This window comes from Penicillium atrosanguineum (assembly GCF_028827265.1).
Source record: "Penicillium atrosanguineum strain IBT 20685 chromosome Unknown utg000001l_segment0_segment0, whole genome shotgun sequence".
Taxonomy (NCBI): domain Eukaryota; kingdom Fungi; phylum Ascomycota; class Eurotiomycetes; order Eurotiales; family Aspergillaceae; genus Penicillium; species Penicillium atrosanguineum.
Genome location: NW_026623133.1, coordinates 2,078,553 through 2,091,702, shown reverse-complemented (window position 1 = coordinate 2,091,702; position 13,150 = coordinate 2,078,553). Strand labels below are relative to the sequence as shown.

The 13,150-nt window shown below is 50.8% G+C and overlaps 4 protein-coding genes across 4 annotated transcripts; 3 read left to right on the top strand and 1 right to left on the bottom strand.

Annotated features, from left to right (window-relative positions):
* Positions 1–237: 237 nt before the first annotated feature.
* On the top strand, positions 238–1,347 carry N7443_000807 (lytic polysaccharide monooxygenase auxiliary activity family 9 protein; the record flags this gene model as incomplete). The annotated part of the gene is made up of 1 exon (XM_056880863.1): positions 238–1,347. The coding sequence occupies one exon, from the start codon at positions 238–240 to the stop codon at positions 1,345–1,347; it is 1,110 nt and encodes a 369-aa protein (XP_056746101.1).
* A 2,911-nt stretch (positions 1,348–4,258) lies between these two features.
* Positions 4,259–5,887, bottom strand: N7443_000806 (putative hexokinase; the record flags this gene model as incomplete). Its single annotated transcript, XM_056880862.1, has 1 exon — positions 4,259–5,887. The coding sequence occupies one exon, from the start codon at positions 5,885–5,887 to the stop codon at positions 4,259–4,261; it is 1,629 nt and encodes a 542-aa protein (XP_056746100.1).
* Positions 5,888–7,723: 1,836 nt separating this feature from the next.
* On the top strand, positions 7,724–9,073 carry N7443_000805 (putative lipase; the record flags this gene model as incomplete). The annotated part of the gene is made up of 1 exon (XM_056880861.1): positions 7,724–9,073. The coding sequence occupies one exon, from the start codon at positions 7,724–7,726 to the stop codon at positions 9,071–9,073; it is 1,350 nt and encodes a 449-aa protein (XP_056746099.1).
* A 958-nt stretch (positions 9,074–10,031) lies between these two features.
* N7443_000804 (uncharacterized protein) lies at positions 10,032–12,137 on the top strand (the record flags this gene model as incomplete). Its single annotated transcript, XM_056880860.1, has 3 exons — positions 10,032–10,118; positions 10,172–10,336; positions 10,398–12,137. The coding sequence occupies 3 exons, from the start codon at positions 10,032–10,034 to the stop codon at positions 12,135–12,137; spliced, it is 1,992 nt and encodes a 663-aa protein (XP_056746098.1).
* Positions 12,138–13,150: the final 1,013 nt, after the last annotated feature.

Below are 13,150 nucleotides of genomic sequence, written 5' to 3'. Positions count from 1 at the left end.
ACAGGATCTAGCGAGTGAACCCTGGGAACTGTCAAACCAAGTAACTGCCGAGGGCGCTAAAGTATACACCTGAGTAAGTAGTATTTAATCTAGATAATTTCAGCGCCAGCTTCTTATGATTTCCTTTTGCTTTCATCGTTTTCATTCTTTTCTCTTCCTTCTAGATCCTGGTGATCATTGTTTTCTATAATTTCTTTGCCTCTTTGTACTATCACTCTCTGGACTCTTATCGCCAAGATGAGAAGCATCTCCCTCTTTCTTGCGGCCTTTTCTGCCCTACCACTTGCCTCTTCTCATTACTTCTTCCCCCATTTCATTGCAAATGACAACTTCACAGACTACTATGAGTACGTCCGCGAAGACACACAAGGTTATATGCCCGTGAAGGGAGGATACTCAAGCGATGACTTCCGGTGCAACACCGGCTCCCAAGACTATGCCAGCAAAACCGGGGTCTACACCGTTAAGGCAGGGGACACGATTGGCTTCGGTACCGATTTCAACGCTCAAATCGAACACCCCGGTCCTCTGCAAGTGTACATGTCCAAAGCAACCGGCGATGTGCGCGAATATGATGGTTCAGGAGATTGGTTCAAGATCTACGAGCTTGGTCCGGAGAGGTTTTCCAGCGATGGTATCACTTGGGGTGTTTATGGAAAGGGAAATTTTACCTTTACACTCCCTGATGTCCCTGCTGGTCAGTATCTTGTCCGGATCGAGCATATTGCTGTTCACGGTGCGATGGAGTGGGGTGGTGCTGAATTATATTTCAACTGCGCCCAAATTGAAGTCGAGAGTGACAGCGAGTCTATTCCCGGGCCTACTGTTAAAATTCCTGGTGTCTATAATGGCTATGAACCTGGCATTATGTTCAATATGTATAGTGACTCGATTGTCAACTATACAATGCCTGGTCCAAGACCGTTCCCTGATGACGCTGATCCGGATGTGACTGCGTCGGGTGTTAGTGTTGCTCCATCGACTGCGTGGACTTTGCCTGCTGTCACGCAGTATCCCTCGTCAGTGATAGCTGCATCTGCTGTTCAAACTACTTCCACGCCATTCTCGATGGAAACTCCATCTGCCACTTCTGCCTCTCAACCCCTTTTTTCCTCTGTTTCCTCGGAGAAAGAGACTACACAACTACTTGAGGCATCGGCTCCTCTTCGGACCGGTTCTGAGGTCTCGGTCCTTGCCACTGGTACCGCATCGCCTGACTCTGGAGACTGTGAGCCACCTGTTACTGTCACTGTCAAAACTACCGTGACCGTCACCAATGCACCCAGCTGCGTACCGATGACTGTGACTGCTACCATTACCACTACAGTCTTTGCGACTAACACCTAGTGTTGATCTGGAAGAGTGACCTGGGAGGTGCAAATGTGTATTATCAATTCTAGAGCATACCGCTCTTGGGAAAAGCCACGCCCGCGCGTAGGGGTCTTTTGTCTTGCCAACCCTAGATAGAGACAATGAAAGTGCAGTATTACGTTCATTTCATCTTCCCTATGCCATCTGTGATACAGAAAGTTTTCTCCTATGGATCGTGTCATCAATGAACGGCTAGATTCGACGCCATGCTAGTATACCTAACTCTGATTTATTAATTGCCAAGACCAAAGGATACAATTAGTCAGTGCGCAAAGTGGGCTGCTATAAATTGGTAGAGTATGAGAATGATGACGATGATGAGTTTGAGCCTGAATCGGATGATTCCGAACTTCCGAAGCGAGACACCCTCTCGCCACAATGCTCAAATATAACCAACAGCGACCTCGAAGAAAGCAACGCTGCGGAGGGGATGCGTGAATGGATTCAAGCCTGCAAAGCACTAAAATAGTTCCGGATTGTCCATGGTGCAGGAATAGTCTCCGAAGATGACTTTCAGCCGCGGAAAATTTACAATTCGCTGTCGCTGCAGAAGTTGACGCTGGAATCTATCTGGGTCGAGGCTTGCAATGGCGTCTAGAAGGATACCGATGACGAATGGATGGGGTCTTTTGCTGATTTTACTGCTCTGAAGCATATTTATGCTTCCTTGCCCAATCTGGTGGGATTTGATGAGCGCAATCTACCCGTGCGAAATCTTCGACATCTTCTTCCTTCCATGTTGGAGACATTATTTCTTTCTGTTCATGGGGACGAAAGTTTCAACGCAGCTATTGATCAGCTGGCGGAATTGGCTGCCTCGGAGAGCTTCCCTAACTTGGCTGCCATACATCTTGAATGCAACCAGCTCGAGAAGCCGGGGTACGTGAGGCTTGAATGGTTGGAGCAGAGGTGTCAAGAGGCTAGTGTTTTGTGTCTTCCTCCGAATCCAGACATGTGGATACGAGGGCATAAGCAGATGATGAGGATAATTTGGCCATTCAACGAGGCTTTCTTGACTCAATGGTAAGATTGGGAATCAAAAGGTGTGACTGAGTACAATAACTATCTATACTTGAACTCAAATTCCAAGACTGCGGACTTTTTGCACCATTGAGTGGAGAATTCTGGGAGATCGTGGTTTATTCCATCTGCATTCATTTTCCGGTTCTCGGTGAGAATGGTACGAATTCTATGAATTTGACGATTCTGTCGACCTGCTTGCCAGAAGTCTTTTCAAATCTCGAGAAAAAGCTTTTGAAACACTTCTATCTTCCGGTTCTCCGGTGTTTTCAAATCTTTTCGTTTTGTGGGAGTACACTCGTCCGTTCTTACAGAAGTTTTTTATGGGATATGTTGGTAAATATCGAAAAGGATATATATGAAGACGTCCTTTTGATTATGTTGACACGCGCACTTTAGATCCTCAGAATCAGGGTGTCAGTGATCAATCAATAGTTACTTATTCTGCAGGAGAGCTTTTTTTAGGTATAGGAAGGATCGAAAACAGTCTCATCGTTGACTCAATGAGATTCTTTCTCGGTCCTCAATAGAAAACACGCTTTATCTACTGCGATTAGTCTCCCTCTGAAGTCATTCCTTCTTAACTTTTGAAGAAATTTACTTAGATATATGTCATGAGAACATATGTCTCTAAAGTGGAGTGTATTGTTGAGTCGTTGAATGCAGTTGGTATGTTCTGCGTAGCAAAAGGGAAACCCGAGTTTGCTGGTTGAGTCACTAATGACACAGAAGAATTGTACGAGGTTGGGAAAGGTGTTTCTGGCTGCGACGAGTTTTGGGCGTATGGTATAGGTCCCCTAGTAAGGATATTGCACCCAAGACCCACATCGCCGCATTCACATCGTGGGAATAAATTGAAATTGTCCAGGATATTAGTCCGAGCAAGCGAATCGGCCGTTGATCTGGAGCAAATGTTGACACAATGGTAAAGTATAGGAGAGAAGCGGCCACGGAATGAGTTTTATTCTCGGAGGAAGTACAGTTGAGGATGAAAACCAGACATGACACATCTTCGTCATAACACACCGCATATGGAGTCCTTACATGGGGATGAATGGGGAACTTGCCTGGGCAACAAACAGTTGAGTCGGTCTCAGCCTTGAGAGCCTGAATATCCTGGACAGTCGGGTAAGTGTTATTGCGCCGAATGTACACCGAGACTCTCCATGTTCAATAACGCAGAAGCCTATCCAGATTACCCAAGAATCTCAATCAACTATCCCAACTTCTATGCCTACGGCAATCCACTACCTCACTCTCACGCATTCAGGACCGTTGCCACCAGACGGGAGATATGTACAAAACTAGAGTACCTCTCTTCGGACATGTCTCCGTCTACATCTATACAGAAAGAGAAGCCTAAAATCCGTATCCAAAGGAGTAGGAAAAGGAAATAAAGAAAGTAGAAAAGACCTCTTGAAGAGAACTTTGAAAAGTAGAATCTCGAACTATTCAACTTCAAACGGATCCCAATCCCAGGAAACACAACCCCGCCCCCGAGAACCAATCCAGATCCAGCCCTGAGTCCTCAGCCATAAGAAAAAAGAATAGGGAAAAGAGAGTACCAGAAAACAGGACTCCGTGCAAGCCAGTGCAAGCAAGGGTGAACAAATAAAAAAGACAACCTCGGAAGAAACCACAAAAAAGCCATATCTGGACCCATGCAAAATAACACCTGGCAAATGCGAATAAGTGAAAAAAAAGGTGGAGAATGCTGTCCGAAAGGACGGCTCCGTTGGGTAAAACCCATGCAAAAAAAAGATCAAAGATCATGCACCAATGACCGATGGTGTTTGCGAAGGGCAAAAAAATCACAAAGAATAGGAAAGGTTGGTGTCTATGCGTTGACTGCACTCAGATGCAGACGTTACCTCGCCTCTTTCTCGGCGACAGAAACTGCGACTGCGACAGCTGCGCCGAGGATGGCAGACTCGGGGGCTGGTTCGAGGCGAATTGCGGAGGTGATTGTTGGGTGGCTTTGCGCGGAGAGTTGGTCAAGGTAGCGCTGGCAGGTGTCGCGGAATCCGGGGTACTTGTTGATGACGGTGCCATCGCAGGCGATGGAGACGTTGGCGCATTCGTTTTCATCTTCGCTTTCGACGACGGTGATTTCGGAGGATACCTTGGCAAGAGGGTCGGTTTTGGAGGGGAACTCGACTTCGTTGCGCAGACACCACATGCTGTGGATGCCAGTTGCGAGGTAGGCTGCGGCGCGACGGGAAGTTACCTGGCAGATGCGACGGAGGAAGCGCAGGTCTTCGACAGAGGGGTAGCTGGGGAAGGTGTGTTCTTTTTGCAGCAGGGCAGCAGAGCCGGCGAGAGAGATTGAAGAGTCTTCCTCAAGGAAGGCCACGATGCTGGTGTCGAAGGAGTAGGGCTCGCGCATGGAGTGCGGCAGCTCGCCGTTGAAAAGGTTGGCGGTCTCGACGGCCTCCACGATGATCAATCGCACAATCTCACCTAGATATCGGCCGGTGATCATGTATTCCAGAGGCTGGTAGTCCGGGCGCAGGTGGGTGCGGTTCAAAATGTCGTCCCAACGAGTCATGGGAAGGACGCCGCCTCCGAACATGCTCATCTCAGTATTGATGATAACGTGCTTGGCATATTCGAACCAACCCTCGGGGCGAGTACCAAACTTGCCCTGACCGATCTCGTGCACGGGGAAGTGAATAGCCATGTTGGTTCCGGTTCCAAGAATCAAAGACATGCGAGTTTTGGGGTCAACGTATGCGCGTGAAAGTAGAGCAGCAGAGCTGTCGTTCAAAATCGCAGCCATATCAACATTCAGACTGCGCTTCTTGCAGGCGTCAATAAGCAATTGACCTAGCTCCTGTCCGACGGTGCCGTTGGAGCAGTGGAATCCTTTACCCATGTGGATCATCAGTCCGCTGCTAACGGAAGTCTGGTCGACAGGGAAAGACCAAGACAAGCCCATTGAGAGCGGTTCCTCGCCACGACCGTATTCGGCGCCTACGTCCTTCAGCATGGTATCAATGTGACCCGCCATCCAGTCAAAAAATTGAGTCCCCTGCAGCAATTTGACGCTGTTATCGATGTAGGAAGACGATACGCGCACGATGCGCATTTCCTCGTCACGACCAGACAGCTCGATCAGAGCGACACGGAATGTAGAACCTCCAACATCGAGTGCAAGGTAGGTGCCCTTCTCGGAGCCGGAGGGCAGGGCATGGGTGTAGGACGGCAGCATGCAGCAGGGGCTGTTCTGGAGACAATCGCGGAACTGGGCACGAATCTTGTCGGACATGTCGATCATCTTGGGGGTGGACAACGGCGCGGAGAAGATGGTGTCGACCTCGTCGGCGAAGTCATCGAGAGAGCGGCGGCGCCAGTGGGCGCCCAGGAAGGGCTTGCGGCGGCGGTGCGAGAAACCGCGGAAGAGAGAAGGGAAGAGGATCATGGTCTCGATGGCGGACACCACGTTCTGGAAGAGCTTCTGCAGGCGGTGCAAGACTTTAACCAGCGGGGCCGACATGGTCGGGAGGCGATGAAGGGACGAGGTTGAGAGGGTGCGCTGTGTCGAAAAATAATAACTAACAGCGCGGGGGGGTCATAGAGATAAGACTAAAGAGGAAATCGGGGCGAATTATTAAAAGGTGTCAAGTCAAGGTGGTGAGGGTGACACTCCGGAGAGTAGTGTTGAAGGTGGATCGGGGTGTAGCAGAGGTTGTGTTAGAGACAGAGACAGAGACAGAGACTCCCCACTCGAGAGAGCCGCGAGAAAGGGAGAGAAGCATGGATCAACATTGGCCCATTCCTGGTTAACAGTGTCACTCGGAGTGCAACTTGAAGCCCTTGCGGTGTCGCAATGCGAGAGTGGGTAGCGTGTTACCGTATGGTAATCTAGTTTACAGTGGGCAGTGGGCAGCAGGCAAGTAGTCTGCGGTGGCACCCGCGTAATGCTCTGTTAGATTACGCTACACGATATCACAGCTCTCTAGTCGACAGGATGAAGGTCCTAGGATACAAGTCAAGCGGGGAAATCGAGAAATAGACTGGGATGTCAATACCCTACTGTTGTTATTGACCAGATGAAATTCCTCAAGTTGTGGTATGCCGTACATAACTCGATGACCCCCTTGAGTGCAACGGTGGTAGCCCAACTAACCGGGACCGTTACACTCATGTGGAACCGCCCAACTACATAACCTCGTGGAGTCTCGTAGCACTTGGAGCTGAAACATTTGCCTAAATCTCAATAGTCTATCACTACCTAGGTTTTATCCATGGTCTGTTGCCCGTGCAGATGATTGGGGTGTATGTGATTAGCACGTAACCATTCTCGGACATCGCCCGAGAAGGTAGTCTTTATGTAGTATGCATCCCTTCGGCACGCATAGACTGTAATCTGCAAATTGTAATCTGCAATGCAATGCCATGCCTGAATCATGAACTGTTCTGTTCGACTGGCGGATGGCATGACATCACCCACGTGCCATAGTTGTATCTGTGGAGCTGGACAATCTGGGGAACTGAAACGTTGAAACATTGAAACATTGCTTATACTACCGTCATGGAGTGGGTCACTTACCGAAAGAGACCTTATCTATGGTACCACATGGTACCGTGATCCCGCTAAGGCCATGCTTGCACACTCACTTCGTCGCCAAGGCGAGTGGCCCCGAATGGCCACTGTAACTGCGCAATCTATGGAACACCGCTGTGCACGATGACCTTGGAAGATTGAGTGGGGATCTCCCACATGGCATCGTATCCTCAGCCCTGCCGTCTGCCGTCTGCCGTCTGCCATATCTGATGGATCGGTCACATCCATAACGGGTGCTGTGGAAGAACAAAAGAATTCCAATTCCAATGCTAAATCCAACTCCAGTTGTGATTCTAATTCAAAAGTACGTTAACTCATTCACAAAGACATGCTTCCATGGTACTCGCCTTGCTAGTGTGATATGGAAATGATTTAGATCCTCGGGTCCTTTGTTGACCCCTATCTGATCTTTCTAGACCTTTCGCATTGGCCCCACGGGGAATACCGACGATCTGCGGGGGAAAAGCTGATTCAATTGCCGATTTAGCACTGGCCTCTAGAAGACTAAGAAAATGAAAGAAAGTTTACTCTCTCATAGGCCTGATCAGTGATGATCTGCACCTCGCTGGCTTTCCGGGGTAACTGGATCCCATTAGACCCCTATATTTCTGACGATCCCCCAATTACCCAGAAATGAGACTCAATGCACACATGGAGCCGAGGCGTGACCGGGTATAATGGCTTCTCAATCATTATTTAGAAGCGGGAGATGCCTCCCCGCATGTTCGTGAGGTACACGGGGTGGATCGCATAGTCGGCATTAAGATGAGACTCCATCTTATCAGTGTGGGCCTGGTCTATGGCGCAATCCCGCTCGCCAGGGTGCTGGGACAGACGTCTCCTGTCGCGAATATAAACCTCCTCAATACCTTGTCCAATGCGGCAGAAGAGCACGAGTCCAAGGTGCTTTCTAATCTTGTGTCGGACCTTCAGCAGGCCAGGTCTATTCCCACACCAAGCACTCCAGAGGAAGCGTTGTCCGCCCTCCAACATAGCTCTGGCTTGTTAAAAGCGTTTTCCAGCGTTGTGGACATCGCCCAGGGTATCACTGCAGCTGGCCTGGTCCCCCCGGAGATTCTGTCTTTTTTGAACGGATACACTGACAGCAAGCTGAACTCGCTCGACAACCGGCACCCGGCTCCCAAAGACGCGATATACCCCAAGAGCAAGAGAGATGCACCATACTCGCTGTCCGAAGGAACACTCCGATCAGCCATTCACATCCCCAAGACTTTCGGCTATGGCCGCAACGGAAAGACCCCGGTCATTCTGATTCCCGGCACGGCCATTCCATCCGGAACCACCTGGTACTATACCTTTAGCAAGCTCGGCAACAGCACCGATGCTGACGTGGTATGGGTGAACCTGCCACGAGCCTCACTCAACGATGCGCAAGTCAACGCCGAGTACGTCGCATATGCGATCAACTACATCTCATCGGTATGCAGTAAACCAACTGCCATAATCTCCTGGTCCCAGGGTGGCCTGAACACGCAATGGGCCCTTAAATACTGGCCCTCGACGCGGCCAGCCCTCCAAGACTTTATCGCCATGAGCCCCGACTTCCACGGCACCGTTGTTGAAGCAGTAATCTGTCCAGCTCTCAGCTACATCGCCTGCACACCCTCCATCCTCCAACAAGCCTGGACCTCCCAATTCATCCAGACCCTCCGTTCCTCCTCCGGCGACTCAGCATACGTACCAACAACAATAATCTACTCCTCCTTCGACGAAATCGTCGAACCCATGTCCGGCCCCAACGCATCCGCCCTCCTAACGGACACGCGTAACGTCGGCGTCATCCTCGCGCATCTGCAAAGCATCTGCCCCGGCCAGCCCGCAGGGGGGTTTTATACGCACGAGGGCGTCCTGTACAACCCCCTTGCATGGGCACTCGCGATTGATGCAATCACGCATCCTGGACCCGGAAGCCTGACTCGGCTGGATCTGAAGCAGGTGTGTGGAATGACGATGGCGCCCGAGCTGGACCTGACCGATCTGCTTGGTACCGAGGGTCTGTTGCTGATTGCGGCGGCGGAGTTGGGGACTTACGAGCCCCAGGCCGCGCGCGAGCCGTGCATTGTTGGCTACGCGTCGAATGGGGGCGGGGCTTAGCTTGGATTTTGACCAGGACATGACTGGGATACGCACGGGGCTCCATTCAGGAACCTAGGGAAATTATGAATTATGGACTACGACTGAGACTAAGGCTACGAAATCATACGGATGGATCTGTTGCTGAGATCTGATTGCGAGTAGCCACGATAAATGCTTAGCCTTGGGAATAAGATCGTATTGAAACCAAAACAAGACCAAATCTGAATCGGACCACCCGGGCCCGACAGCTAAGAATTAAGAGCAACCCACATTAATTGCCGACACTTTGTTCTAGGTCTTTGAGATTAAGTGGAGAGATCGACTGGGCCGTTTGACGGTTAAAGCGGAAGAAAATTGCAAAATTTTCAATTTCCGTAACAATCGTCATCTCTCAGCCCGCGGTGGAGATGGAGTCAGGGGGGCAGAAGGAAACATCCACGACGCACTTTCTCATCGCTAAACCCAGAATAGTCAAAATGCCAAGAACGCTGCCCCCTGGGATCCAGTTCGTATCCGCTAATCACAGCTTGGCCTGAGCGTTCGACTGATTAGCCGGGAGAGAACCGGGGTTTCCGAAATTCGCCTCTTCAGGTCAGGAACGAGAGTGCGGTGTGGCCTCGCAACATAGGAGTACGTGCGCACCAGGGCAAAGACGAGCTCGAGAGTGTACAGTAGTGTATATATTGCGCGGCACAGACTACAGTGGAACCAGGCACCCCGATCGAATCCTTTCTGGGCTAAAGATACGGGTCGTGTACGAGAGGAGAGGAGTCCGCGCCACGTCGAATAATGTCAGCGTTTGGGTCCACCGCCAAGACCTCTTTCTCTCCTGAACTTGAACTTGAACTCCACTGTGACTTGCGCTCCGGGCGAGTGTCATCTGTCTCCAGGGCCTCGTGTATTCTCGTTCCCCTTCTCTTTCTTTTCTTTACCCTCCATTCTCTCGGGAAGTTTCTTCCTAGCCATTCCTTCCGTCATGTTGTTTTCCGCGTTGTTACTACTGTCGTCCCTGCATAATGTGGTTGCACAGCGCCATGACGCGGACTTGATGTCCTTTGTCACAGTGAGTGCACCTGGAGATACTCCGTAAGTGGAGATGCTGATACTCGTATCCAGCTACCCGAAGTCCGAGCCTTGAGATGGGACGTTCACTACCTCGACCGCGCGCGTGCCGAGCCTGGCTACTGGTTCGTTGCGCCCTACGGCCAGATCAGCCCCGAGATGGCCACCAAGAAGTACCAGCAATATCAGGTCGGCCCGTATATTTACGATGACAATGGGGTATGGTCCATGCGAACCGCGGAGAACCAGGAGATGAGTCACGTGCTAACAGGCCGAATAGATGCTCATCTGGGCCGGTTCGCTGTTCTGGGATAACCAGAACGTCTTCGATTTCCACGCGGTACACGACCTTTCAGCCGATAACGAGACTCACATTTCAATGATTGTCAACTGGGAAAGAGATGGGCCGGGTAAGGGCAAGGGTGTCATGATGAACAAACATTACCATGTCGAGACCGAAGTGAATGTCTTGAATGACCTGCACGATTTCAACATGCACGAGTTCAACATCTTGCCCGGTGGGAAGACCGCTTTGGCCTGTACCTACCGCTCCCGAGAGATCAGCATGGAGGATTTCGGACGTCCGGCGGAGTCCAGCTTCATCGTCTCCGGTGGCTTTGTGGAGTTGGATATGGAGACCAGTGAGATTCTGGTTCAGTGGGAAAGTTTTGACCACATCCCCCTGCATGAATCGAACATGTTTCATGCCTGGGACAACCCCATGGGTGATCCGGGCTGGGACTACGTCCACATCAACGCTGTTGACAAGAACCTCGCTGGAGACTATATCATCTCCTTGCGGTTCACTAACACGGTCTACCTTATCTCCGGCGAGGATGGCCATATTATGTGGCGCCTGGGCGGTCTCGAGAGTGACTTCGATATGGACTTTACCTTCTCTAAGCAGCACGATGTAAAATTCGTCTCTTCCAACGGTACCCACCACGTGATCTCGATGCTAAACAACGCCTCCGATGAGCGAGGCAACGACGAGAATTTGTCGTCTGCCCTGTTCATCGAAATTGACACCGTTGCCATGACCGCCCGCGTCATCAGCCGCATCAACCGCCCAGATAGTGACTTGACCCGCCTGCGTGGCAGTGTCTCAACTCTACCTAACGGCAACGTCTTCATTGGCTGGAGTGAGTTTGGTTACCAGAGCGAGCACGCCGCCAATGGCGACCTCTTGATGACCAGTCGCTTTGTCGGAGACCGCTACTCGACCTACCGTGCCTACAAATCCGACTTTATCGGCCGTCCCACCACACCTCCGGACGTCGTGGCCTCTGTCTACGGTACCAGCGAAGAGGACATCACCACGATCATCTACGTCAGCTGGAACGGTGCGACCGATGTTGTCGGATGGAACTTGTACGCTAAGGCTTACGACCACGGCGAGCCTGTTAAGATTGGCCACGCTACCAAGACCGATTTCGAGACTATGTACATTGTCGACGGCTACATGGACTGGATCACCGCCGAAGCTGTCGATGTCAACGGCGATGTCATGAGCACTTCTCGTGTCGCTCGCAGCGACATTCCCCAGAACTGGATGGCCGTCGGCTTCCTGGGAGATTCTGGCCCGTCCCCTGATGACCCGTCTATCATCGCCTCGGTGAACAAGGGCTCCACCAGCACCAGCGACTCCACCATCGATACCAACACCGATACCACGGATGCCGTTGAAGCCGACAAGACCGTCACCGACACTACCGACTCTTCCTCCGGAATGGACGGCATGGACATGTCCGACGACTCCACCTCCGACGCAATGGACCACGACAACACATCCTACGCCGACGCCAAAGAAGTCGCAAAAGCCGTGTACAGAGCCTACGAAGTAATCCGCGGCATCGGCGGTCTCCTCATCTTCATCCTGCTAGCATGCTCCACCGGCGGTGTCATCTACGGCATCTGGCGCTGTCTACAAGCCCGCAAGCGACGCTCCTACCAGCATGTCCCCTCAGAAGAGGGTATCCCCGTGGAAGAAATCCACCTGCGCTCGCAACAACCCGAGTGAGCAATCCGCCCCGGGCGAATACATATATTATATCTCCTTTGCATGACTAGCAGCGTTGTATCTGCATCTTCCCATTTATACATGCCTCCCCGTCACCCCTTCCCGGCGAAGAGGGCGCGGGGAAATAAAAATACCGCAGACGCAGACATTGAATGTCGATGTCGGCTCCGCAACGAAAACATCGCAGCGAGGACTTGGGTATATACAATCAAATCATGATCGTCCCACGCATGTCATACCCCCATTGGCGTTTCTTTTTGGGTTTTCTTTCTTTTTTTACCCATCTTTTTTTTTCCATTCTCTTTTGGACCATCTTCGTTCAACATAACAAGGGTTCGCCACGTTCTTGTCTAATACTACCTTTGACACTTGTCATTACATCTTTATTTGGACGAATCAAGTCAATGTACATACTTGCATAATCTCATACATGATCATCCTTTCTCAAACACCGGTTGATACCAAGCCCCGCCTTAATTTTGGTTCCCTGTCCCATGTATCTCTAGCTCCGGGCATATAAGAGGTAATCTGTCCTGAACATTTTGTTGTCACAGGGAATCCCAGTCTGGCTCATCGAATAACAGCCCCTCCATTCAATTTGATTCCACCGCCTAACCGTTTTCTAATGTTCCCACTCGCTGACCCATCTCGTCCTGCCCCACGACTGGGGTTCGTCAGGGATGCACGTTTGTGTTGTTTGAAAATCAGCCATGACGTCCAGCGAAGAACAGTCATTTTTTCGGCGATGACCATTTCGGGGTTTATACCGCAGTGTACTGTGTTCTCGTTTTTGAGCATATGGCGGATAATACAATGGGGGCAGTCAATTGATCTGTGTACCCAGTTTCCTGTTCTGGTAATTCAGGCCGAGGGGGTGGCTAAAGAGATGGAATACTTGACGTGTTCATTTTTGAAAATTTCGGGCAATGCGTTGGATTTGCCCCGTCTCATCTATAGTATAGAAGGTAGTAGGATTAGTCGCCGCTTCATGTGTTGTACTTTTACTTTTGTAT